At 43.7% G+C, this 24,366-nt stretch overlaps 3 protein-coding genes across 3 annotated transcripts; all 3 read right to left on the reverse strand.

Moving 5' to 3' along the window:
• Positions 1-153: 153 nt before the first annotated feature.
• On the reverse strand, positions 154-6,401 carry LOC128724009 (proclotting enzyme). The gene is made up of 7 exons (XM_053817775.1): positions 6,284-6,401; positions 1,613-2,346; positions 1,089-1,234; positions 857-992; positions 638-782; positions 422-567; positions 154-345 (listed from the first exon to the last, which is right to left on the reverse strand). The coding sequence occupies exons 1-7, from the start codon at positions 6,399-6,401 to the stop codon at positions 187-189; spliced, it is 1,584 nt and encodes a 527-aa protein (XP_053673750.1). The 3' UTR covers positions 154-186.
• A 4,349-nt stretch (positions 6,402-10,750) lies between these two features.
• Positions 10,751-13,807, reverse strand: LOC128722819 (uncharacterized). The gene is made up of 5 exons (XM_053816500.1): positions 13,615-13,807; positions 12,116-12,204; positions 11,321-11,612; positions 11,095-11,241; positions 10,751-11,022 (listed from the first exon to the last, which is right to left on the reverse strand). The coding sequence occupies exons 1-5, from the start codon at positions 13,715-13,717 to the stop codon at positions 10,865-10,867; spliced, it is 789 nt and encodes a 262-aa protein (XP_053672475.1). The 5' UTR covers positions 13,718-13,807; the 3' UTR covers positions 10,751-10,864.
• A 4,515-nt stretch (positions 13,808-18,322) lies between these two features.
• Positions 18,323-23,142, reverse strand: LOC128725978 (nonsense-mediated mRNA decay factor SMG5). The gene is made up of 5 exons (XM_053819753.1): positions 23,091-23,142; positions 19,037-21,920; positions 18,836-18,968; positions 18,610-18,768; positions 18,323-18,543 (listed from the first exon to the last, which is right to left on the reverse strand). Exons 1-5 carry the CDS (start codon positions 23,126-23,128, stop codon positions 18,323-18,325), a joined length of 3,435 nt encoding a protein of 1,144 aa, XP_053675728.1. The 5' UTR covers positions 23,129-23,142.
• Positions 23,143-24,366: the final 1,224 nt, after the last annotated feature.

Genomic DNA, 24,366 nt, shown 5'->3' on the forward strand with positions numbered 1-24,366 from the left:
GCTGAGAACGCTTGAGAATAGCTCCCTGATCGCTTCGTGTAGTGAAAAATGGCACGAACACATTTCAGTTCAGTCGCTATTTATTTTTTGTAAAAAAAAATTATATCGGAATTTGCGCAGTTTGGCAAAAATGATCGCCGTGCGGGAATCATTCGATGGATGGTGTCTCCTTGCGGAAGCTCGTCTCTAGGCGTCGATGATGTTTTTCTTAATCCATGGCAGGAAAGAGGTGACGCGCGTGTACACGCCAGGATACTGGCCTTTGCCACAACCGATGCCCCAGGATACGACGCCAACCTGCGTCCACTTGCCGTCGTTCACCATCAGCGGACCACCAGAATCGCCCTAGCGTGTGTAAAAAGGTGTTAATTTTTGATTGCCCATTCGAGTTCACCGGCGTGTGAGGCGTTTGAATACGTACACTGCACGAATCCTTGGCCGCTTGGCCGGCGCAAAGCATCGTATCGATGATGCCACCGGGAGCCGCTGGTCCATACTTCACTCGACATTCGCTGTTGGTCCAGATCGGGAGATTCACTTCCTGCAAGATCGCCGGCTGTGGCCCATCTGTAATTGCGAAATTGGGAACAAGTGTTATAAGTCGCACCTAATCACCGATTCTACACGCTGTACGTACTTTCTCTCAAGCTTCCCCATCCGACGACGGTGGCCGTAAGGCCATTGTAAGCTCTGGTGCTGTCCGCTGCCGGCAAACATATCGGGCGCACCTGATTCGTAAACGAGACCGGTTGATCCATCGAAAGCACCGCAACGTCGTTGTACTGCAAAGGAAGTGGGATGATTTTTAGTATCTTCACTAGCTGACGCATTTCCGGAACAAAAAGCGCCCACTTACCAGTGTTCGTGAGTCAAAGCCTCGATGTCGAACAAGCCGCTTGACACGCCGCTCCACGTGCTGCACTTCCGTGTTCGAGCGGATGTTGTGATCGCCGAGCTTCACTGACAGACGTGCCACGTCGTAGGAGCTCATACTGGAAGTGGAAAAAGGGAACTATTAGATTAGTTTTCCCTACCACAGCAGGAAAGAAAATTATCCTTGTATCTCCTCCATCGAAAGGATCACTTACTGTGCCACACAATGGGCCGCTGTAAGGATGTGGATGTTGTCGATAAGCGATCCGCCGCAGAACTGGCGTCCATTGTTGAAGAGTGCCGCGATCCAGGGCCACTCGTTCGGATCTGCGTTGTGACCACCGACGATTCGTTCCGTGTCCTGGTGGGAAGCAACATTCTTATTACTTGCAATTCTACTTCGTTTGACCGTCGAATGTGGGAGACACAAACAAGGATCGCGAATTAACGTCACAATCCCGCGAAAGTCCGTTGAGTAAATTATGTGATGTCGAGGAGATTCATCAATTCCGCTTATTTTTTTTTTGTTCGTTGCAGTTTGCTTTGAGTAGCCAGGGTTTTTTTGCCACCCACTGTCAGCTGCATAAGAAGCGATCGTATCCTTTAACTTTCGATCGTGCTCGCTTTTGTCGTCATTCGACTGCGCGTATTTGCCCAATTCAGATGACAAATCACGCTCTCCTCCATCGGTTAAAATAAATAATCTGCTCATTAGAGCCATTATTTTTGTGAGACTTACCGGATTACCATTTTTCACGCCACACCCGACGTTCAGCGTGTCTCCTGCGACTCCTGCTCCTGAGCTGGGCGGTAGGGTTGAGATTTCGAGCGGTGGATGCGTTGGCACCGGTGGTGGCCACACACCAACCGGCTGAACCGGTGCCGGAGGCTGATTCGGTACCTGCGGAGGCCGTGGCCGAGTGGGCCATGTCGTCGTAGGACGTTGCGTCGGTTCGGAAACGGCCGCGGAAGCCTCGGTGGTGGCCGGTGGAGCTGGTCCTCCGAAAGCCGGCGGATGAGTGGCGGGAGTGTGGTCTGGCGGGTGCGTCGGAATTGGCGGTGGCCAACTCGGATAGTTGTTGTTCTTGTTCGGTGGTTTGTTTGGTTCCGCAGCGCCCGGAATAGGGACAGCAGCTGGCGGGAGATTGACTCCTGGTATGGCCTCCACAACGGGGTTCGTGTCGATCGGAAGTGGCGTAATGGGGTTGGTGCAACACACACCAAACGCTTGACGGCCTTGTTCGTTGAAGTAGCTGCAGGTGTCGTAGTTTCCAAGCACCCAGGACTCCCAAACGCTCAGATCGGGCACCTTAAAGTAGGGATAGCACTTGCGAAACGACGTGCAGAAGCCAAGGTGTCCTTTCGCCGTAAGACAAGGACTTCCGTCACCAAGCGCCTGCTTCCAATCGGCACCGGAAACGCCGGAACTCAACCAGATGTGGCGTGGTTGCCGTGGTTGTGCCCAATATTCGGCTGTGGAGGAGATTGTGAAGCATGATTGAGCTTAAAGGGCAAATTGACTCGTTTACTGTTCCACAGGAATGCAACCAATCGCGCAATTTGCCATAAATCACTGTCAAACGCGATCACCATTTGACCGGAACCTCAATTTCGCGCAGTTTGCAACGATCCTTTGCATCGTGGCATCGATTAAATCGCCGTCATCGAACCGATTCGAGAGTAAGATTGAAAAAACACACTACTTCAAAAATGCAATTGCGATTACAAAAAAGAACGGCAAAATCCCGAACGGGTGTAAAAAAAAATGGCGATCGAACACAAACAAACCACCAAAACCACGGGCGGCTCAGAAGGGGTGGGGCTTTAACTCGATAAATATTTGAATCTGCCTTCCTTATTTTTTCTTTTCTTCCCTCACTCGCCATTTGGATTGTGATTTTTATTTTTGTTTGAAAGTTCGTTCACACCTTCTGATGGGGGGGTATTTGAATAAATTTACATATCAAACCAGCGCGTGCGGTGGGTTTCGCGGACGGTGGCCAGAGATGAGGCGGTGAAAGAAACAAACCGAGGGCAGATTTGCTTTAGTTGCGGTTCCAGCCAGATCGGAAGAAATGATCGATCTGTGGCTGTGTTCGATCGGACGGCCCGAAATATCAATCAACGGGGAATGCGTTTCTTCACCGACCACGCGGGGGTCGAAGTCGCGGGACCAACGAAAAGTCCGTCGGCAGGGCTAAAGGGGTGGCGTTTGAATGGAAATGCGGGCCTGCGGCGATGAGGTAGCGTCCGTGATTCACGAACCCGTCTTCGGCGAGAGAGGGGTTTAAAACATAAGGAATCAACGAAAACTGGAACTTCACGGCGGTAATGCGGTCAAACCGCATGATCTTAGCAATGATGCCGTGTCGGAGCTAAAAATTGGTCGTTCGAGAGGTCAACAACCTTTCCGGTGTGCTGATAAATTTGAGGCAAGGCGGAGATTATGTTTCAAAACTTTTGCGAAATGTATTGGTTCTTTTAATGCAAACTAAAAGCAGCTAGGAGTAATAAGGATTTTTCTACGATTAATTTGTACATAACATGCTAGTTTTATTTAGCACAATTCACTAAAAATAGCATTAGCTTGGTTTAAAACAAGTTTATGCTTTATATTATAAATTTGGGGAATAAATTATTTACACTAGCTTATCTAAATCATTCTGCAAAAACAATCAAAATGCATCAATTAAATCAGAAGCTTATTGCTTCATACAGTTCAAAATAGTTCGATAAACGTCGATACAGAGAAGGCCTAGATTTTCTTCGACCGGTTGCTTTGATGTGTTTTATATTTCCCACCACCTGTTGGAGCATTCTGCTCCTGGCGCCAATGATGCATGAGATCCATGTTTTTCTATGCATTTCGTGGCGCAAAACGACGCTCGGTATACTATGTCATTTTTTTCTGCACACTCCACTGGATTTCTAAAGAAATCTCCTGCACCAAACACGCCCTTCGGCCATCGGCGCTAATGAGCTTCCCGACAGGAACAAACGGTAGCTTTGTTCGTGCACCAGCGATCGTAAACGAAGACGCTAAAAGCGTCCGCATTGTCCATAGCACGTTGCTTTGATGCGGTTTGGTATGTTGGCGATCGCTCTAACAGTACTTTTCTGCTATAGAGGGGCTGGGCAGCTTGGCGAAATGAAGCCACCATCCGTCCGTTCCATCAGCACATCCTGTCGCACTTGGAACGAGCAGCGCTCTAGCGCATAAATCAGAGCCGACGATGATCGTGGCGGAATATCAATAGCTACGATGCTCTATCGGCTCTATCGTTGCAGCATAGCCAAGACTAGAAAATGCACTCGGTCAAGATACGGCGGTAAGATCCACGATCGCAAGCAATCGCCCATTGTGCGATGGGGCTGGTCTTTACGATCCTTTTGGCTATGCTGAAAGTCGCTAGCAGGCTGGATCGATCAACGCTATGCGCTACCAGCCGGTAGTAAACCTCCAAAGAATCACGATCACGCCAACATCCCAATGCACGAGGCATAAAAGCATGGGCTTTAATTAAAGGCTACTGTGACCAGACTAACCCATTAGCCAGGGTGTAATTAGTCAGGGCTATTTGCAAGTTTATCATTCAATTAATGTTGCAATGGAGCTCCGTGAAAATTGCGAAAACAAACCCTTGAGGGATGAAAGTATGATTTTAAGGAAAAAATGCAACAAATACATTTCAGTTTTGTTCAGCTTCTTCAACACAAAAGGTGTTATATTGCATAGATTCAGGCGTTTTCTGAGTATTTAATCATTAAAAATCAGGATATAATATAACAAAAGTTTTTGTTTTGCGCAACGCTTAGTTAAATTTAACCCACATTTTTTATCAACCGAATAACATGTTGACGAACCGCGTAGACTAACAGTGGCCACATTGCCCTGTCCGAAAACTCTCAACGCGTCATTCAACCGACACCATCGGAGGTTCTTGACGCTGCGTACCTGATCGGAATTGCCTATGAACCGCATGGAAAGTAATAAATACCCCTCAACCGATCGATCGCCACCAGCCACACTTCAGCTCGATCGATTTACGCATGTGATCGAAAGCAGCATGTTTGCTTTCCGAAGCAAACCCCCAGCCGGAATAGGGTTGAATCGGGTAAGATGGGCTCTACGGCACGATGGTGACACATTTCGCAAGGTGCAGCAATGGACTCGCTTTTCCCGTTCACGCGCGGTCCTTTCCCTGTCCTATTTTGCTCGGTCGGATTTAATAGGGTTGTTTTTGTTTGTTTTCAGTGAAGTCGACACATTTCTGCCGCATGTGAAAATTGTTTCACGATGACTCGCAGTGTTTCACGTCCTTCGGACACTGATCTTTCAGATTTTCACATTATTATAGAAAAACAGCTTTACAGTACTAATAGCAGTAAGCATTTTGCACACCCTACCTGTTCTGAAAACGGTTCAGGAAAATATACTTAGATCATACCTCCCCGAAACCGGTACCTACCGGTTTGGTTTTTGCAATTGTTCTTCTGCCGTGCATGCCGAGTGTCCTCGACCTTCTACGCACCGGTGATATGAACCAGTTCTCGGTGCGCTCCTGTCTGGCAGAAGCAACCCACCTTGCGACTCCACTCGCCAAAAGGGAAACAAACCGTTTGGGAGCCTCCTGCTCGGAGTGCAGCTCGCAAACTGGTAGACAAAATGTCAATGTTAAATGGCACCTTTATTGGCATTTTTTTAGTGCCGAATAAGCGAAGTAACCCATCCCGATTGGAGCCCGAGCAGGTTCCAGCATTTTCTTTGTTGAGCCGTTTTGCAACACCTTTGTCACGTATCCCACCGCAGGGACGCAGAGAGCCACTGATCGTGATTAGTGAAGCGGGAAGCCTTCGTTCCTGACAGGTGACCGTTGTTTGGGTGGTGCAGGTTCAATGCTCCTGTGGTAAGCAGGCACAAGCAAGAGCGACAACTACGCAGTTTGTTTTAAGTCCATACTGAATGGACCAAGCGGGAGTCATTTATACCTCAGTTCAAACGAGGCTGCCAATAACAACAATAATTATATTATTTTTTAAAAGATGGTTGGACAAACAATAAGATGTAAACTATGGAAATTTCTTTGATAAATTTCACAACATATGGTAAATTGCCTAATTTCATTTTCTCATGCAATAATCCAATGTCAGTTATTCACTTTTTGAGTATGCATAATAAAAGAAACGTGATTAAAGGAAATTCAACAAGAAAAAAACATTCACATTCATCAATATCAACCTAATAATGTTGGTTTCTCATGCAAATGCATCGATTATCTAGTTAGCACTGCTAAATTCACCCGCGTTCACGCGTTGAAGTCTTTCGTTGTTTCCCATACAAAAATAAGCGACGAACCCCATCCACGAATGCAGATTTCGTTCGGGCACGCTGCTCCGTTACTCATGTTACCTTCAATCACAACAGAATCATCATTTGGGTTTTCCTTATTTCCTTGCTCGTTTGCAGCGCCGATAGTACCCATCAGTGACACGCAGAATACTACTGCGATCACCTGAACTAATGCCATTGCGACACTTTGCACCTTTTTCACGTCCTTTTTAGCTCACTAAACTACTCACTATGCACTTTGGCGGTTTACCGTGCAACTGATTTTAGTTCGATGAGCAACTGCTTGTGAAAATTGCACTTATTTTCCGCGAACCAAAATTATGTATAATTCACTGCCGCTAAGAACCAAGGAGCTAGTCCAGCGACTGCTGCTACTAGCTCGCTTTCAAACTGTCCCCGAATATTCAGCAACCGATCGAGCGCGAGTCGGAAATGTGCCGCATCGCGGACGTGCCCGTGACATTGACTCGAAACCGTTTGAAATTGAACTGTAATGCGGGCTGCTTATTGATGATCGTCTTATATAGACACGGCCGCGCAACGGTTGGTATTGGTGCGTCCAACCATTCATCCGGCCTCCGGTCCCGCCCGGGAAGCGTGTACTTTCCTGGCACTGCCGCAGCCAGTTTCTTCTCCTTTCTTCATCGTGGCAGTCCGGGAATGTCGGTGTCCGATCCCATTCCTTTCCAGCCACCTCCCTAATCCAATCGTAGAACGTTCGCAAACAACTACGCTTGCAGGCGGGCGCGCGAGTACATAGGGAGAGGCCGGTTGGACCGAGTCGTAGTGCCATCGACGTCCGCACACGCGTGTGTGGTCACGCAAGAACCGAACAGCGGCGTCACGATCGTCCCGAAGCGACGGCCAACCCCATCCAGGTGGGTGATGAAGGAAGCAACCATTACACTGGAGGGAAGTTGTGTATCACTAGACCGAAGGGGCTTTTGAACAAAATGCGAGGATAACTCCTGTCATTCTGAAAAGGATTTAATTTATTTTATTATTCTAAATTTTAGTTCTCTAAGAAAGTTTAGTTCTTTTTTTTTTCATCAACCTCATTTTATTAGAAAATCTGCTAAAAATATGAACAAGCTATACTCCATTTGAGTTGATTTTGTTTTCTCAAAAATGTAGTTCAAATTTTCGAGTAGTAATTCAAATATTAAATTCTTTAGCAAAATATATGATTTACTTCTTAAGATAAACGAACAAGAAATGACCAGTTTTAATAAAATTGCTTTAGATATTTGCAATGCAGCTTTTGTTCTGTGACAAATTACTGATCAGAAATATTCAATGTATACCAATGTTATTCAGAAATTTAAATTACATTATACTGAACTTACTAATACTAAAATTATTCGCCACGGTGTGAAAGTCACAGTTGAACCTACGCCGAAGAACAGAAGATGCGGGGTTTCACTTGTTTCAACCGATCAGGACATCGGCCACCCCGTTTTCGCTGTCCCATTCACCGTCGGTGATCTTTAAGCCTTAAGTCACCGGTTCAATCTCGTTCCTTGTGTACTCCGTTCTACGGAAATTCCGGCAAATGGACAACTCTGTCATTGTGCCCATTGCTGACACCTCTGCCATTTGCCTGCTTACGCTCATGGTCTCCTTCGCTTCAGTCGCTTCCATCCCTGGCTGGCAGCCATCTCAAACGGCAGGAAGCGAGCTTAAAACACATGCGCGTGATCGACGCCAGCTCGACGATCGTAATTCGGATGCCGGAACGCCATCTGTAGTGCAGAGCCCGGTCGCGTGCTCTCTGATGAGGGAAATAGTCACCGAGCCTCAGCCACGCAGGTCCCACTTACCATATATGTGACGGTGTTGGCGATCCAACTCCCTCGTCTCTTTTCGGAACGGGATCGTCACGATTAAGATCAGGTCAGAACGAAAGTGTTGCCGATCTTTTGCCGGGCTGAACGGGAACCGGTGTCCAGGTGGGCTAGAAGAGTAGATCAGAGAACGGCTTTCATGATGAAGAAATTATTAGCAGAAAGCAACCGGCAATAATTGGTTGTTTGTCATTTGTGTTAATGGAAAAATAGCTATCGTTACGTGACTTAACAATATTATATCATGATTAAAAACTGTAGAATGATTTCTTTTTTATTTTCTTGAACAGTTTTTATAAGACCAATCGAACATTAAATTTTGTTAAGAAAGTCGTCTACGCATATATTGCAATGTTGATTACAAAACCTTTATTTTCTTTCATAAGAGTGACTTTTCTGTCAACCCAAGTAGTTGTATCAATCGAAATAAAAAAAAAGTTTTCCCATCTTAGGGACGGAGGAGATAACCGAACGAAACTAGGAATTGCGAAGACGGAGACGCCCTTTTGTAAGGACACGAACAAAGGCCAACTCCTCCCCAATATGGAGGACGGCAACATCAATGCCCCATTACGGGACGCATTAAACATTATTTCTCTATAAAATAACATTGTTTTACTCTCAGCTGTCGAGAAGAAATGGTATAGGCTTAATTGATGCAAACCGATCGCTGCAAAGAAGCTGAGGGTTGATAATGGTCCTCCTATTTGGTAGTAGAGATGGGTTGGTAAGCTTAACAAAATAGTGCTTTAGATATACTTATTTCAAAAAGGGATTGCAATGATCAAGGATATTTGTATATTACGATCGTTCGATCGCTGAATAGTTCGGATCAATTGATGCGGATGTTAGCAACAAATAAATTAGCATTACGCTAAAATATTGATAAAAAACCTTATGGTATTATTTTCTCTTAGATAAACCAGCGATCGTTTTAATTTGATGATCGTTTCAAAGCTACAGATCTAAATACTAGAGGATGAACACATATTTCAACAAAAAATTACCAACGGTGACGCAAATCGTGTGTTTGGCATGAGAGTTTGCTGTAGCTGGAATGGGAACAGAGCGATCGCTTGTGCCTCGATTTCAGGGAGGAAAAGGTTATCCCGCTTGTAGCGTGAGCTGCGGATTAAAACGAAACGTAAGCGCTGTTTTTCGGTTTAAGGGGCTTTGGAACGTTATGCTCATTTGTCGCACAAACGCGAGAAACGAAAGCTGGTCGAAACAGGGCACCGTCGTTGTGGTTCCCCGAAATGTATCAAATGATCGTACCGAATTACCATATAGCGTCAGGTCGGAGCTCAGTATGTTCTGTGACGTTTTACACCTGTACATTTTATTAATATATTTGGGACTGTTCCCCTTCCGTTAATATATAATCACCGATTCATTTTGGGTTCCTTTGGTGGGTAAAATACGTCGGTACGTAACATGGGAAAATATTTTATTGGAGATCCCAATAAACAGCGACTCCCAGATGGGACGGACAGAGGCTAACAACTCTCGAACGCCAATGGTGATAAAGAAAATCGACTCCATATTCATATGAAAACTAAGTTCCATCAATCGAAAAACAACATAATACAATTTCGTTTTCAAAGCGACTTACTAATAAGGGGGAAAACAAAGAGACCAGTTGAGTTTATCACCACATTCTGTATGCTCGGTTCCATGCTAAATCGAACAATATCCATGAACTGTTTTCCATTACGCTCTTTCAATCGGCCTCGTACTACCCAGGAAGTTGAAACTCCAGCTGGCAGCGAGATTTAAACAGTTAGTCCTGCAACGTAAGCTAAAATCATAGCGCGGAACCGATCCTGATTCGCAGTGGATTCAGCGGTGGAAATCCTGAGGGTTTTATGCCATGTATGCCTGTAAAAGTTTTATGGTTTTATGCCTGAAAGCTCGATAAAAAAGCTTTAAAGAAAATACGACTCACGTAATGGAATTTCAGGATCAACAGTTGACTAATCTGGCAAAAGTCTTTGCGATAAAACGACTGTACAAACAAGCCACAATACAAGTATAACATACATGTTACATTTGTTACTTTTAAAAAAAAAATCGAACGCTGTTAAATTCAATTGTACATTAAATATATACGATATAGAAGAGGTTTTAATGTAGTTCAGATCTTCTTCGATCCTCCTCTAGTGCTGGTGTAATCTGGTGCGTTCCTTTAATATTACAGCTTTGCATCACATGTGGTGCTTCTGATGGTTTAATCCCTTATAGACTATTCTCTTATCTACTAAAATCGCTATCGATTTGATCCAATACGATCGTTATTCATAAAGAATAATTCCCGTGGCCCGAACAAATAAAAACTTGTTTACATGCTAATTAAGTGTAATAAATTTTTAATATATCTGTGAGCCAGTGTTAAGCAATTACACAAGTTTTTTCGAGTGGGCAGAGCTTTTTAAACCGAAGCTAATGTGCATGTAAATCTCTATAAATTTTAAGACATTGAACAAGCAGAAAAACACAAATATTAGTTCACTGTGTAACTATTCTGATCCTCAAGTTAAATTAAAGATAAAATTATGTTAATTCTAATATTAAAAAAAACGGATATAAAGCAAAAGAATCAAACCAAACTCCTATACAATGAACATAACAATTTAGCACTACTGTTTACGTGTTAATTTTATTTCGTTCATCTTACATTATTGGTCTCAATATCCACAAAAAACGGCGAAAATAGTAGATTCCAAAAACAAAAACTATCGTATTACACTATAAGGCATCACTTAAAAAGACCCTCTCTCCCGACAGTGGGCGTGCAGATTTATTCCTGCTTTGGCAGCAGCCGCCGATAAGGAACGCGCAGGAAGATCTTGTTCACAAGCTCAACCATGACCGGCTCCCACACCTGTCGCGAGCTTGGCAACAGCTCCTTGTACATCATCGGCCAGTATTGGTTCACAAACTCCAGCGCAATTTGGTCTGCAAAAGAGAGAAAAAAAGTGAATCGTTAAATAGGTTACTCCAATATCACCAGTACGGTTCGTAACATACTCAGCTCCGGATCGGGGAATAGACCCGTGGCGTAGATCTTCATGTTGGCCACCTCCGGGCTCATGTCAAAGTCCTCAATCTCCAGGTACTCCTCTCCGTTTCGCTCCTTCACGTTACCCGACATCATCCAGGTGGTGGTTACATCGGCTGTGGACAAACGAGGCAACATATTATACTCGATTCAAAACGATCGATTTTGTGCCAGTTACGGCCATTGATGACTTACTCATGGTATTGTTGAAGTAACCCTTCGACGCAAGCTTGATGCTGTTGAAACGACCCTCACCCTTGAAGTAGCCCTCCATGACGATCTCGGGGAAACGTACATCCACGGCTAGGTTCAAGGACTTGTCGGTGGCAGTTGCTCGCACGTCCAGGATCTGCGCCTTGCTAATGCCGAAGGTCTTGGCGTTCTTGACGTGCAACGAGGCGGACATCTGGTTGCGCTTGTAGTCGATATAGGTACTCTTCGCTACGTACGGGTCCATGGTCGGAAAATCGAGCGACTCGATGCCAGTCTGCAGAGAATTGCAGGGATAACCGGTAAGCGAAAAAAGCAGTAGAAAATATAAACCATCGAGATTATGACACATTATTTCGTTTTTAATTTAGGATCAACTTTTTTAATTACAGTAATTTCAAAGCCTTTTTTAACATTGGCTTGGAGTTAATAAATACATAAAACACAACCCGTAAAAAACTAGTACCATATAATTCAGAATCGCTTTTGTAATAAACTAAATATGGTTTGTTTTTTATACGAAATAACTCATGAGGCAGCCTAATGACAACTTAATTAATATAAATTACTCAAAATCATCCATATTTGTTTCAAAACTTTTTATGAATAATTATGATTGAATGCTTTATCATTATTACCAGCAATAAGATAGCAAACGATCAGTGCTTGTCAAGGATAACAAGTGTTTCGTAGCATAATCTTGAATGAGAATCTTGGCCCTTGGTCTATACTACGATGTAACTTAATTTTGTATTTGTCTCATGTTTCCCTCCTACTTACGTGCATTTCCGGGAGCATGCGCTGGATGGTGTTCTTAATACAGCTGCCAAGGTCAGGGCTATTCCGGTGACAAATTGCCATGTAAGCGGCTGTTACGGGGAGAGATGAAATAGGTCAAGGATAGTGAGAAGTTGTAAGCATCGCAATGCGTAGCAGCTCAACACGCAAGATCACAAGCCAAAGGTGTTATAGTGCATTCGAAGTAATCTTCTTTTGCTACTTCAATCTCCGTATAATCTACGAGGCTTGCTATCCGAGTGTAATTACGTACAATTTATCCCAGTGCTTAATTACTATGCAATCTAGTGTTGAATTGGAAGCACCAAATGGAAATTAACAATGCTCATCTAATCGGGTGCATTAGATTAACGCTACGCTGTTTTGTTCGTGCTCTACACGAGGGGCTTAGCAAGTAAATTGACGGTTTTATGCATGTGAGATTTGATGAGAACCGAGTCTTGATATAATAAGAGGGTAACTCGTGATCTTCAGTTTTTTGTATAAACCTCGTTAACAAAAACGCTAGCTCCACTCTAGCGCCACGCGAGTCATAACAGCTTAAATAGCTTCTCCATTTTTGCTTACACAAAAAACTGTTTTTCGAGCATTTTGTTTTCGACCTTCAAGAAATTCGTTTCACTCTGATGCTCTTACGATGGTATAATCTTTCAATCTCCAAAAACATCATAAGGCTTCTTCTAAAAAGTGGCTTAATTATTCAATTTATAATTAATGACCCTTTACGATTGTTCTGTGCCGTTTTTCGTGTCTTATCTCTCAACTAGGCTACCCTGTAATGACGCATTTGAGCCTGTCAAGGTCATAATTTATTCCCCCGTTCTGTATGGAAATTCTTGAGGCGAACCATTCCCAAAGAAGAGGCGACATGATTCACTTTGCGTGAAAAGAAAATCGAAAGTATAAACAGTAACCATAAAACCGGCCGGTGCAAAAATTGCAAGAAGTTTAACCGACTTATAGAAGCCTGTAATCACTTCTCTATACGCAATAAGTACGAGGAAATAACAAACGAAAAACTGTTCGTTAAACAAAGCCAGTTTTTAAGCTAGAACTTGTCAATTATCTGGTTGATGCAACATAAACGAACCTTTCCCTCTCTGCTCAAGTTATGCAGAGACGCATTATAGCATCACTCGGTTTAATGGGCCGTTGTCAAACAACCGAATGAATGATTACGCTTTACAAGGTCGATCATTAAAAGTGTGTGCACTTTATCATGCAGATCGCACAATCCAAGCATGCTATGAATCGGTGCCATGCCAGGGTGTAATTAAAAGTAGCACATGCCTCTTCGAAGCCCTCAAAAAACCAAGTTCCCACAAGTCATTTCCAGCCAACCTCTCCATTCAAGCGCAACTTGTGCGATAGGCTATTATTGCTGGGCGTAGGATTAACACCATTAATCGCATCAACAATAATTACTTCGCAAAGCCAAAGCTCTCATAATTTACGCCGAAAATTACTAAACGAACACTTACGCAATTCAACCTCAGGATCTTCGACCGAGGACTCCTTCTGCAGTGCAGCGAGCGAAACCGTGGCGCACAGGGCAACCCCGCACAAAACCAGAATCACTTTCATGGTGTCCTTGAAAACGGCAGGCAATGGAATAAAAAACCGACTGAAACACCCCTTATTGCGCTTTTCTCCACACTAACAGCACTAACTACACTAACAGCACACAGTAGACTACGGTGAGAATTCGTTGCTCCGACTACTATCGGTCACTATTTGAACGCTGAACACCGAAAGCGAACGCTTTTATAGATGTTGTCCGTCACCAGTCTGCGACGATCAAGCTCGATCCCAGGCTCGATCTCTACCCCGTGTCTCCGCACGCTCAGGCGAATCGCCTCCTCTCATGCCGAATCATGCTGATGTGTGAGAAGTTCGAGGTGGTTTCACTTGAAACTCGGCGTAGCAGCAGAACAACCACTGGACACTCGAGGGTGAGCTAAAGAAGCGCATCAATATCCCGCGGAACGTGATTTAGTTTTTTTTTCTAGCTTATCTACCATATTACCAGGACTGCATTTGGCATTTTCGTGTTGCGAAATTTATTTAAATTTCCTATATTCGAACGTTCTGTCAAGGCAATCGCTTATTATAAGACGCTTGCAGGCCCGAACCATTTTTGATTTTTTAAAGGAATATTTGCAGTCCAAAATCGGTTGCCTTTCCTAGACAATCAAGTTTTCATGAGCTACAATGATAGTAGCTGGTGCAGGTTTAGTGTGACGCAACACATTTTCTCAAAAGCTAACCACTCGTCCAAAGAAGTCGCTTAATTGTGTGACCTAGTCTATCTCAACCGGCAGGTTACGCCATCAATTTTGCCAATTTCGTGAGGACATAACTTCCAGCAACAGCTGCTGGTACAGTTGTGGCTTGAGATTTGTGAATCCTTCCGAATATTTAGTTTGTGTGGTAAAATTTTCCAATGGAGCATTTTATATTTCTTTCCCATGCTCAAGCTGCAAGAAAGGACGAGCAAAAGTGCGGATATTTCAAATCAACTGCCAAGACATAAGAAGCCTTTCTGTACCTATTTCTGCATCGCTATTCGCTCGTTTTCATCTGGCCACAACGTACCGGTTGCATTTTTTTGGTGTGTTTATTTTATGCGCAAAAATTGCACACTTGTAACCGGTCTTTTTTTTTTGCCTACCTACCTCTTTTTAGCACAATCTACATGTCAGCATCGGTTTTCTGCGGCGTTTCAAGGTTAGCGACCGGTTTAATTTTCTTAAAACATCTTAGTGCCTCCACCACGGTGACGAGCGAAGTCATTCAACTTTCTCGGTGCTTTTATTGCATAACGCAAGCGGTCCCCGGTGCAATAGGTTTCTGTTGTGAGCCGTGAGTGCAGTTTGCAAGAATCATCGCCGAGAACGAGCATCGATTGATGGCGTGAGCAGATGGGAGCGTACTATAATTTCAAAATTGTCCATCAAAAACATATAGAAGCACTTGATTCAAAATCAATCAGGCGCGAAAAAAGCTCTGCCCGCGAATGGTCCTTGCGCTGTTACCGCACAAGTCAACGATCGTTAGAGTTGCCATCAATTATTGAGACAAAAACTACCATATGCAATTGAGTTGCGTTGAGAACTTTGCCAGGATTACATAATATGATTCTGTACGCATCATCACGCTCCTCTCGCATGTACATGTGGAAGCTGAAATTACTGCGTCTGGGAACAATGCAAATTATACGATCGCTTGCGAGTGTTCTTAGCTGGTGCACATCGCAACATTTGCCCCATCGAACATGTTACGTCAACGTTTGGCTAGAGGATCGGCTTCAAATTGCATCGGAGAATGAAGAAAATCAAACTTTCATTCAAATTCTATGCCACAAAAACGTCACATAAAATTCGCCGCACAGGAAATAAATCAAGTACGCCTCAATGGCCACGAGATTAGTGGCTTGGCTCGGCTCCGTTTAGCATACGAGGATCGCTCAAGGCGTGCTGCTTCGTGGCCTCGTGACGTTGCCTTCGTGGTGACACCGGAACACTTTAACCGTCAGCTGACAGGGCAGCAAAACGGGTCGCTAGCTGGGAATGATCTATCATCACATAGTGCATGTGCGATCATCCACCGTCCGTTCAATGCAAACCGGTGGTGTCGGTGCACTGAGCCTTACGATAATCGTATGGTTGGCAGCTGGGACCTAGGCCAGGCAAAACAGGGCCCATAATCGCAATCGATTACGAAACGTTTACTCTACACGCTGTAGATTTCGGATCGAGCGGAAGTGATCGTATTCACGAAACAAACGCACGCCAGAAAGCCACAAACCGAGATGGTTCTGTTGCATGATTGACGAAAAATGAACACCTTTAGCCATCTCGTCAATATTTTCGTTCATTCGTGGAATCGAAATGATTCGAACGATTTTGATAAACATTGATATGTGTTCCACATACTTACATGATTGATGTAGAAAGTGTTTTGAAGATGATGCTCAATATTTACAAAAGAGCTGCGTTGATTAGCTGTATCACGCATGAGAGCCCAGTATTACCGAGTAATGCAAATACCATTATAATGCGTGTGAATCTGTTAGATAGCACGCGTGACCCTGTAAATCAATAACACGTGTATATTATCTACAATCAAACATGACGCACATTCCGTGAGGGAGTTGTCTGCTCGCCTGAAATACTGCTGTAAATACCAACGCACTACTAACAGAGAATGGATGCTACATCATGCACGAAATGTGCTCACAATTATTCCACCAATTAAGATTTTATTTATTAGCTCGGCAAATTAGAAAAAAGATAGTACAGGCCTGGAGAACGTAAACCATACATCAATCACTATATCTAATTGTACAACTGAATAGGGATTGTAAATAGAATAGTTGGAATTGCGGTACGTAGTTTTGCTTGTGTTTCGTTTTATCATTTTCATCACATTCTTCCGTATTAATTTATTATTTTTTGAAAGTCGACGTAACGGTCGAACTTTGGTGGGAAAATGAACAAGATAATTGCATTAGGGATTGCACTTGGAGTGAGTATAATTAAACAAATTTGTAAAACTGTCGAAGCGATGCAGTTGCAGAAATTTTGGATTTCATTATCCTTCTTCACAATGTTACGTAGGAAAAACTATCTTTGTAATGTATTCTTTTTCGTTTGCGTTCGGAACAAAAAGGTTCTTATACTATGAAGCTGAATGTGAAATAATAATCTATGTTTTTGCGGAACTCCAGGTAGAAAGCAGTAGTAATACTAGTTGCAATTTGCAAGGTATCAAAGAAATAATCGTACGTAGATTGGAGATCAGAAAAATTTTGTTTACAAGACAAAAAATGAATAAAGTACTGCCTGCCAATCACTAATCCAAGGAACGTAAATAAAAGTGGTATGATTTATGGAACCGTAATTTCATTTCCAGTTCAAAAAAGAATCCGCTTCGGGGGGTAGATGAAAAATGAACCTAACCAAAGTGATGATGCTAGGATGGAATTGATGATTTTTAGAGCCAATGAAGATTATATTACCTCTCAAGGCAACAATAAACTGCCCACGCAGAATTTTTCTTTTTGCTTCAACGCACCGTATGGTTCTGCTTTGTGAAAAAGCTAGTACCTTATCGCATTCACAGTAATTTTGCAAAACCGTGTTTGCTCCCGGTTCTACATGACGAACGAACGAATCATCAACAGAGTAATTGATTGTAACAGAACAACGAGCACGATCCATACGTGAATGATTTTTAAACTCAAATGAACGATTTAGAAAAGAAAATTAAACCGAAAAATGGGCAAATTTCATGACGCCACAACCCAACGCTTCAATCGATTCCACCGTTCCAATCGATAAGAAAGATTACTAGTTCGGAATGAATCTTTTGATGAAACGATCCAATTGGGGTGAAAGGAAAACAGCAGCAAAACTGCCATACGTTCGTCTTTCAATAGTATCGTGTATTCAGCGCTGCTTTGAATTTCGTTCTTGGCGATACTTTCGAAGTAAACACTTAACTGCGTCAGAAACATGGATGAGCTTGTCCAAAATTTTACCAACAGCATGGGCTGCACCCCCGTGCTTATTTTGTCCAAATCGTTAGCCACAACACGCTGCGAACTATATTGATGAACTCCACCCGGACAATATCCTACACGAAGTAACGCAACCGATGTGTGGAAGCTTCGCACTAGCGAAGCAATGTTGTTTTCACCGGTCCATTTTATCGTTTGCAACAATCCTTCTGAACATGTTATGTCTCTTCTCTACATACTTTCCTCCATTCCTTCTTATGCTCCTGCCACTGCCTCTATTTCTCTCACATCCCATCTCGCCACCGTGTTCATGTCTGTCTCCATGGGATTCGCAACCGACCTTCTGAAAGCGTCCAGTCAGCTGTAGCCGAAAGCAAACCGTGGCTTGTTTTCGATATGCCCTGATGGAGAGAATACACACACAGCCTCCGAAAGGAAAATCTGAGAGACGGATCGAAACGATCACGCATGGCCTTCTCCTTTCGTGGTGCTGCCCATTCCTATTCCTCTCACGGAAAGGGAAAAAGGAGGGTGTGGCGCTTCCTCCGAGGAAATGGATGAATTTGCTTTGCTTTTTTGTTGTTGCTCGTTCTTCGGTATGCCGTTTAGTGGGTGTTTGACGCAGAATTAAGACCCAAAGACCATCTTGTTCGGTCGACCGATGGCGCTCATTTCCGTTTGTAGCTGGAATAGAACGTGACGATCTGCTCAAACTTGACCGGAATGGCCTCCAGGATGCCAGTGTAACTGCTGCCATTGCCGAGTTTGCGATCCTGCAACCCGTCTCCCGAAAGATAGGTAATGATGTCCGTGCTGTCGTTGTCGGCCTGGTTCGTCACGATGTAATTGCAAAACTGCACAATCTGGCTAAAAACCGCACCATCACGATCTGCAATAATCAAAAAATCATAAACCAGATATTTCATACAATTATTCAGCGATTTCTACCACTTACCCAGCTTCTTCGGTATCTTCACCAATGGCATCGGGAGCATTTCATGGGTCTTTTGAGCTCGCAGAAAACGATTTCCCTTGCTGAACTCCACCTCGAGCCACTTGATGGCATTTCGGGCACCTTCGCTGTGCTTTTTAAGTTCATCCAAATCGCCCAAAACTGGCAAAAATAAAAACAAAACCGATAAGCACAATAACAGGATAAATCAAGAAAACAAAAAACTTACCACTTATCGGTATCAAAACGACAAATTTCTTCGTTTTGATCAAATTCTTCACGATCGATGTATATTCAGTGAGGCACTTCGAATCAAGCACCAAATACGGAGTCAGAGTAACGTTTACTGCTCGTTTATTAACCTGCGAAAGTGCAAAAGCTCATATTTAATACGGATGATTTTTTTTCTAAATAATCGCGAAACATTTACCTTTGTTTCGAGCGTTTCAACCTCGTTACGCAGCCAAAGCTTCCCCATGAGCGCGTTTATGTCTCCTCTCTCGTGTGTCCCATTTCCCTCACGGTGCATGCCATCCCCGCCGTGGTATTCACCAGCACCGTGATAATTGTTATCCTTTCGTTGCAAAAATATTCCATTTTCGCGATTGCGTAGGTATCCTTTCTTTGTAAACAGGGTCGGAGCAGTAGTGGTTAGGTAATTTTCCTGTTCCAATTCCTTGGTCACCTGCTGGCCATGCTTCCGTTGGCGATTGCGTTGTTGCCGTTTGCAATCCCGCACCATCATGTGCATATCACCAGACTCCTCGCCATCGCACGCGTGGCCACGCCGACGAAATTTGTTTTCGTTAGAAACGCCTGTGTTTCTGTTAAAACCTTCGACGACTGGACCCTGCCCGAAACGTCCATTGCGAGATTGACTGTACGACAAACCACGGCTACGATTGGGAGCATCACCTCCACCTCCATTCCAGTCTCGCTTGGCCCCTGGGGCAGCCTTTCCTGCTGTGTCGCCTTTCCGTTTTTGCTTGCCATTCCGTTGACCTTTCGACATTTGGTTGTTACGATTCGAGCCACCGGCCACGGTACGCGGTTTGAATGCGCGCACCTTTGGCAGGAAGCAGTAGTCGAACTTTTTCGATTTACACACCGTAAACCCGAAATCCACCATCTTCATCAGACGCAAGAAATTTTCATCCTCATTGCTGACGGCCAGCTTGTATTGAGCTTCCCAAAGCAAACTCTCCTGGGTCGGTTCGAACAGCGGAAAGCGTTTCATCATCACATCCTCCTGTAGCGGAATAGTACGGCGGGCGGTGAAGATTTCCTGCAGGTTCTCGCGCAGACCTGATACGGTGATCATGTCACGGGTGAAGAAGAAGCGATTGGTAAAGATGTCAACATTAAAGTAGTTCAGCAATTTCATGATGTTGTGCAGAAACTCTGGGTTCGTTTGGTAGCAGTTATGCAGCACGTCCATGTTACACAACAACCAATCGAACAAAATCTTTAGCGAGCGCAGCGTTCGTTCGCCCTGGGCAAACTGTAGCACGATGTTTGGATCCAGCTTTTGGTAACGCTTTTTGAATTTCAGTTGCTCGGGAGCCGTTCCGTTGCCCGAAGGACTACCTGATTGCTCGCTTGCTAGTAGCTGATCAATTTTATTTTCGCGTTCTGAACGACCATGATCAGCTACACCATCTTCCTCTTCGCCGGAATATTCATCGTACGATCCGTACGTCGACAACGACATAATATCCTCTTCTTCTTCATCGTCATCTTCGCAACTAGAATCCGATTCAGATTCATCAAAGTAATCGTTGTCGGAATCGTCTTCATCCTCATTCTCATGTCTATTATGTTCGTCTGCATAATTCTCATCATCTTCAGAATCTGTTCCGTTCGAGTAGGACCTTCTTCGACGACGTGATTGTTTCTTGCCACGACCGGCGGCCTTTTTCGAACTGCCATTAACCGCTACATTCCGCTTGTCCGTGATATTGCCAACCCCATTTTCCTTGTTAAGCATGCCTCGCCGACTATCCTGACTGCCCGTTCCTTCCTCAACGCCAGATGAGGACTTTTGATCTTTCGAATACATCGCAGCGCCTTGTTTTACTAAGTTTCGAGCGCGGTGAACCTGTTCGTCGTAGCATTGATACCGCTGAAGATAGAGCTCCTGGAAGCAAACATCCTCACGGGTGCGCTCGTTCGCGAACTTTTCGAAGCTGTTCATGCACCACTGCAGAAGTTCGGAACAGAGCGCCACCAGAAACGCGTTCAAGCTGTATATCTTGTCGGAGTTGATCAGCTTGATGCGATGCATACAGAAAAACAGTATCGAGACGATCTGGAATAGCATTTCATCGGTCAGGTAGTAATCTTCCAACAGCTGACGAATACTTAAGATTTTTTTCAGATCCATCAACACCGAATGGCAGAGATTATTGAAGCCAGTCACCACCTTGTCGTAGAAGAAAACGTCCACAACCAACAGAAAAGTAGCGATAAAGTCTTCCACCATTTGATCTTCGCCTTCCATGACGCTTGCTACCATACCGCCTCCGTTCTCCAGGTGTCGGATCTTCTTCTGGAAGATCACATTCACGTTCGTTTCGCTACACTCGAACGGAATAGCGCAGCATAGTGAATACAGATAGTGATACACCGCGTTCAGGTGGCTATTCTGCCCACCCGCCAGCATACCCATTTGGTTCTGTGCCATGCCCACCTTGGGGTTTAGCTTAAACGCCTGCATGTAATATCTGCGGGTTCGCTCCCGCAACTCGACGCGGGAACCTATGCCAAACTCAAGCTGGTAGCGGTGCAGATCGCCCAACGATATAAGCAGGGAATGGATCGTTTCTAAGGCATAGGAAATCTCTTGGTTGGTGTACAGCTCCTTTACGACGTTTTTCGATTCCTCGACAGTTTCCAGTTGCAGCAACGAATAGCATCCAGATTCCTCTCGCAAAGCTTCTGCGTCATAGCCCTCTAGCAAATTGAAATCGATCAGGCATCGCAGCGAGTCCAAGTTAAAGATCTGCACGAAACGAAGTACTATGGCCTTGAAGTAGTTGATACCTTCACGAATCAACCGATCGGCTGCAGCCAGCAGCGTAGCTTCGCTCGTACGTCCTTTCTGACGCTTCAGCACACAAATCACATCATAGTAGCCCTTGCGCCACAGAATTTCGCGTGATTTCTGACCTACGCCTTCGAAATCTTCAAATATTAGCTGAATGCATTGCGACACCAGCAAACGGTGGCTAAGCTGAAAGTCAGACTGCAGGATTTCATCCACCGAGAGCGTCGACTTCAGTTCGTCCTGCCCTTTCACCAAGGTGTAGACGGACCTACGACAAAAAGAGAAACCAACGAATATGATTAAACCACAAACCATCGAAAGAACATCGCATCTCTGTTCTTTTGTTCCTATCTCTGTTTACAATCTAAATTAATTCAGTTATAACATGACTCGTTTATAATGTCAGCTGAGTAATCAACATGTACACACAGCACACTCTCAAAAGCTAGCTTGGTTATAGGGCTTTTTATAGTGGTGCCATGTGGTACATTGTTATCAATACAATTTTTTATCAACGAATGACTTTCTATTTCTAATTCATCTTCACAATTTACATCAAACACACATCCGTTGCTTGATTTATAAACCACAATAGCCCATCGATATCTTTCCCAATCAATGATATTATCTATCATAATTCCAAGAAACCTTACCTATCGTATGATTAATATAGATAATCGCTTCGATATAATGATCAACATCAATAACATATCGATTGTGTTTTGTAAGTATCTTTGTAAGGTCGGTCGTTTATTGTCTATGCTAACATTAGTATTAAGCTATTTTGTGAAAGATATCAAATAGACCACAAAGCATTCAACAGTCATATTACCGAGGCTACAAATCAAATTTAAATAGGAAATATAATTATTTTTAACCACACACTCCATTGCTCCATTGCAGTACATAGGATTTCGCTGCCTACGTGACTGGGACAAGCTTACTGCCATGAACAAAACCCAATACCTTCCGGTTCACATCCGAAATTAATCAAACCTGTAGCAGGTCAAAAACATTTCTTATCGAAACGCAATGAGCTTGCCTCCAATGTTTATAATGTAGAATGTTTTCCAAACGGTTCCAATGTTTTCGTTTTAATCCGTGTTACGATCGCATTGCCAATGTTTTTTTTTTTCGTTACCCCAAGTGGTGTAGTGCGATCGTAGACCCACACATCATACCAATACCTGCGCCATTTTTTTCCTTGCAGCATGATCGCTGCCACAAGAACCGTCATACCGTGCACAATCACGCGGTGGTGAAATCATGTTCCAGGAAACGCCATGAGATGGTGTTTTCAAATACACGTTAAAACTGGTCTTACATTTTCATGCAATTTTAGGGATCTTTCATAATTAAACTGCAAGTGCGAAGTAATTTCGTTCCTAACCTAAAATGTCATCGTAATGCACACTTCACACAAATGAATGACACTTACTTGAAGAGAAGCTTCACGTCGTTGCTAGAATATTCCATGGCTAGGATGCACTCCACCCACGGCACGAGAGGTTACAAATTTAAGCTGCACCAGTCCTCGTGAGCTTGGAAATCCTTCCGAAATGAAAAAAAGTCCGCACGGAAAAGTGCGCCACAAACCAGGAACGGCTGCCAGTTGGTTTTTGATTATGTAGTGTTCCTTCTCGCTCTAGCGCTCTCAAGGTTGAGGTGTTACAGCCTGGTTGTTCGTCGTACAAAATGATGTTTTCAATACGCTGCGTATCGCTCTGGCCTTCCGTTGCCTACTTTTCACACTAACGCGCTACTTCGCTTTAGCGGCAAGCTTCAAGATACGCGATTTATTTTCAGATCACACTATCTTGCCACGCAGGGGAGGCAAAGCAATAAAAAAGGTGTATGCACTTCGTTGCGTAGAAGTAAGCGACCGATGGTTACACGCTGCAGCGCCAGGTCCTTTCCGATTGAGTAGGGTATCCGTAAAGGGTGCGTCACTTTCATTACAGCAACGAATTCATTGCCAATTGAATATCGCTTTACAGCTTCCTTCACTGCCTGCTTTTCGGTCAAGAGGTGCTACCGCACAGCAGAACGCGAGCCTCGTAGCGAGCAGTACGCGAAACGAATGATTCTTCTTGCTTCCAAACACTTGTAAATAATGAAACGACTAGTGGGCACATCTTGAGAGCATGATCACTGCTATTCTTCATCACAAACTAGCCACGTTCGTGCCGTAAGTGGGAAATCCTTAAACTTCCGCGCGCTATCACTCTTTTCCAGGTTTTGCTTGCCAAGAAAATTTTAATTTCACAATAGATTTCGCTGCGTGTTCTTTGACAGTAATCCTTAGCCAAGGTAGCTGTGCACAACCAAGGTGTTTGTAAGCACTTAGGCTATGTTCTAAGCATAAACGATTTGAAAGGAACGGACTTAGCTGAATTAAGAATTAACAAATCGATATAATACTGGCATTTGTATCATATTTTCTTTAAAAATAGTAAAAAATATTCAATCCTGATTTTTAACGTAATAAATAAGAGTTTTTTTTTCATTCCTTATCCGGTTTATTTACGTATATAAAAGGACTTTGTTAATTAAAGTTTGGAAGCTTACATGTGAGGTCATTTGAACTCTTGATTTAGTTGGAGGAATCTTGTTGTTTTTGGCATCTTTTTAAACGATACAGCTGCTTGAAAGTTTATTAATTATTTTTTAATAAATAAGTTTATTATTAAGCTCCTTATCTTATATTCAATACC

This window comes from Anopheles nili, chromosome 3 (assembly GCF_943737925.1).
Source record: "Anopheles nili chromosome 3, idAnoNiliSN_F5_01, whole genome shotgun sequence".
Taxonomy (NCBI): domain Eukaryota; kingdom Metazoa; phylum Arthropoda; class Insecta; order Diptera; family Culicidae; genus Anopheles; species Anopheles nili.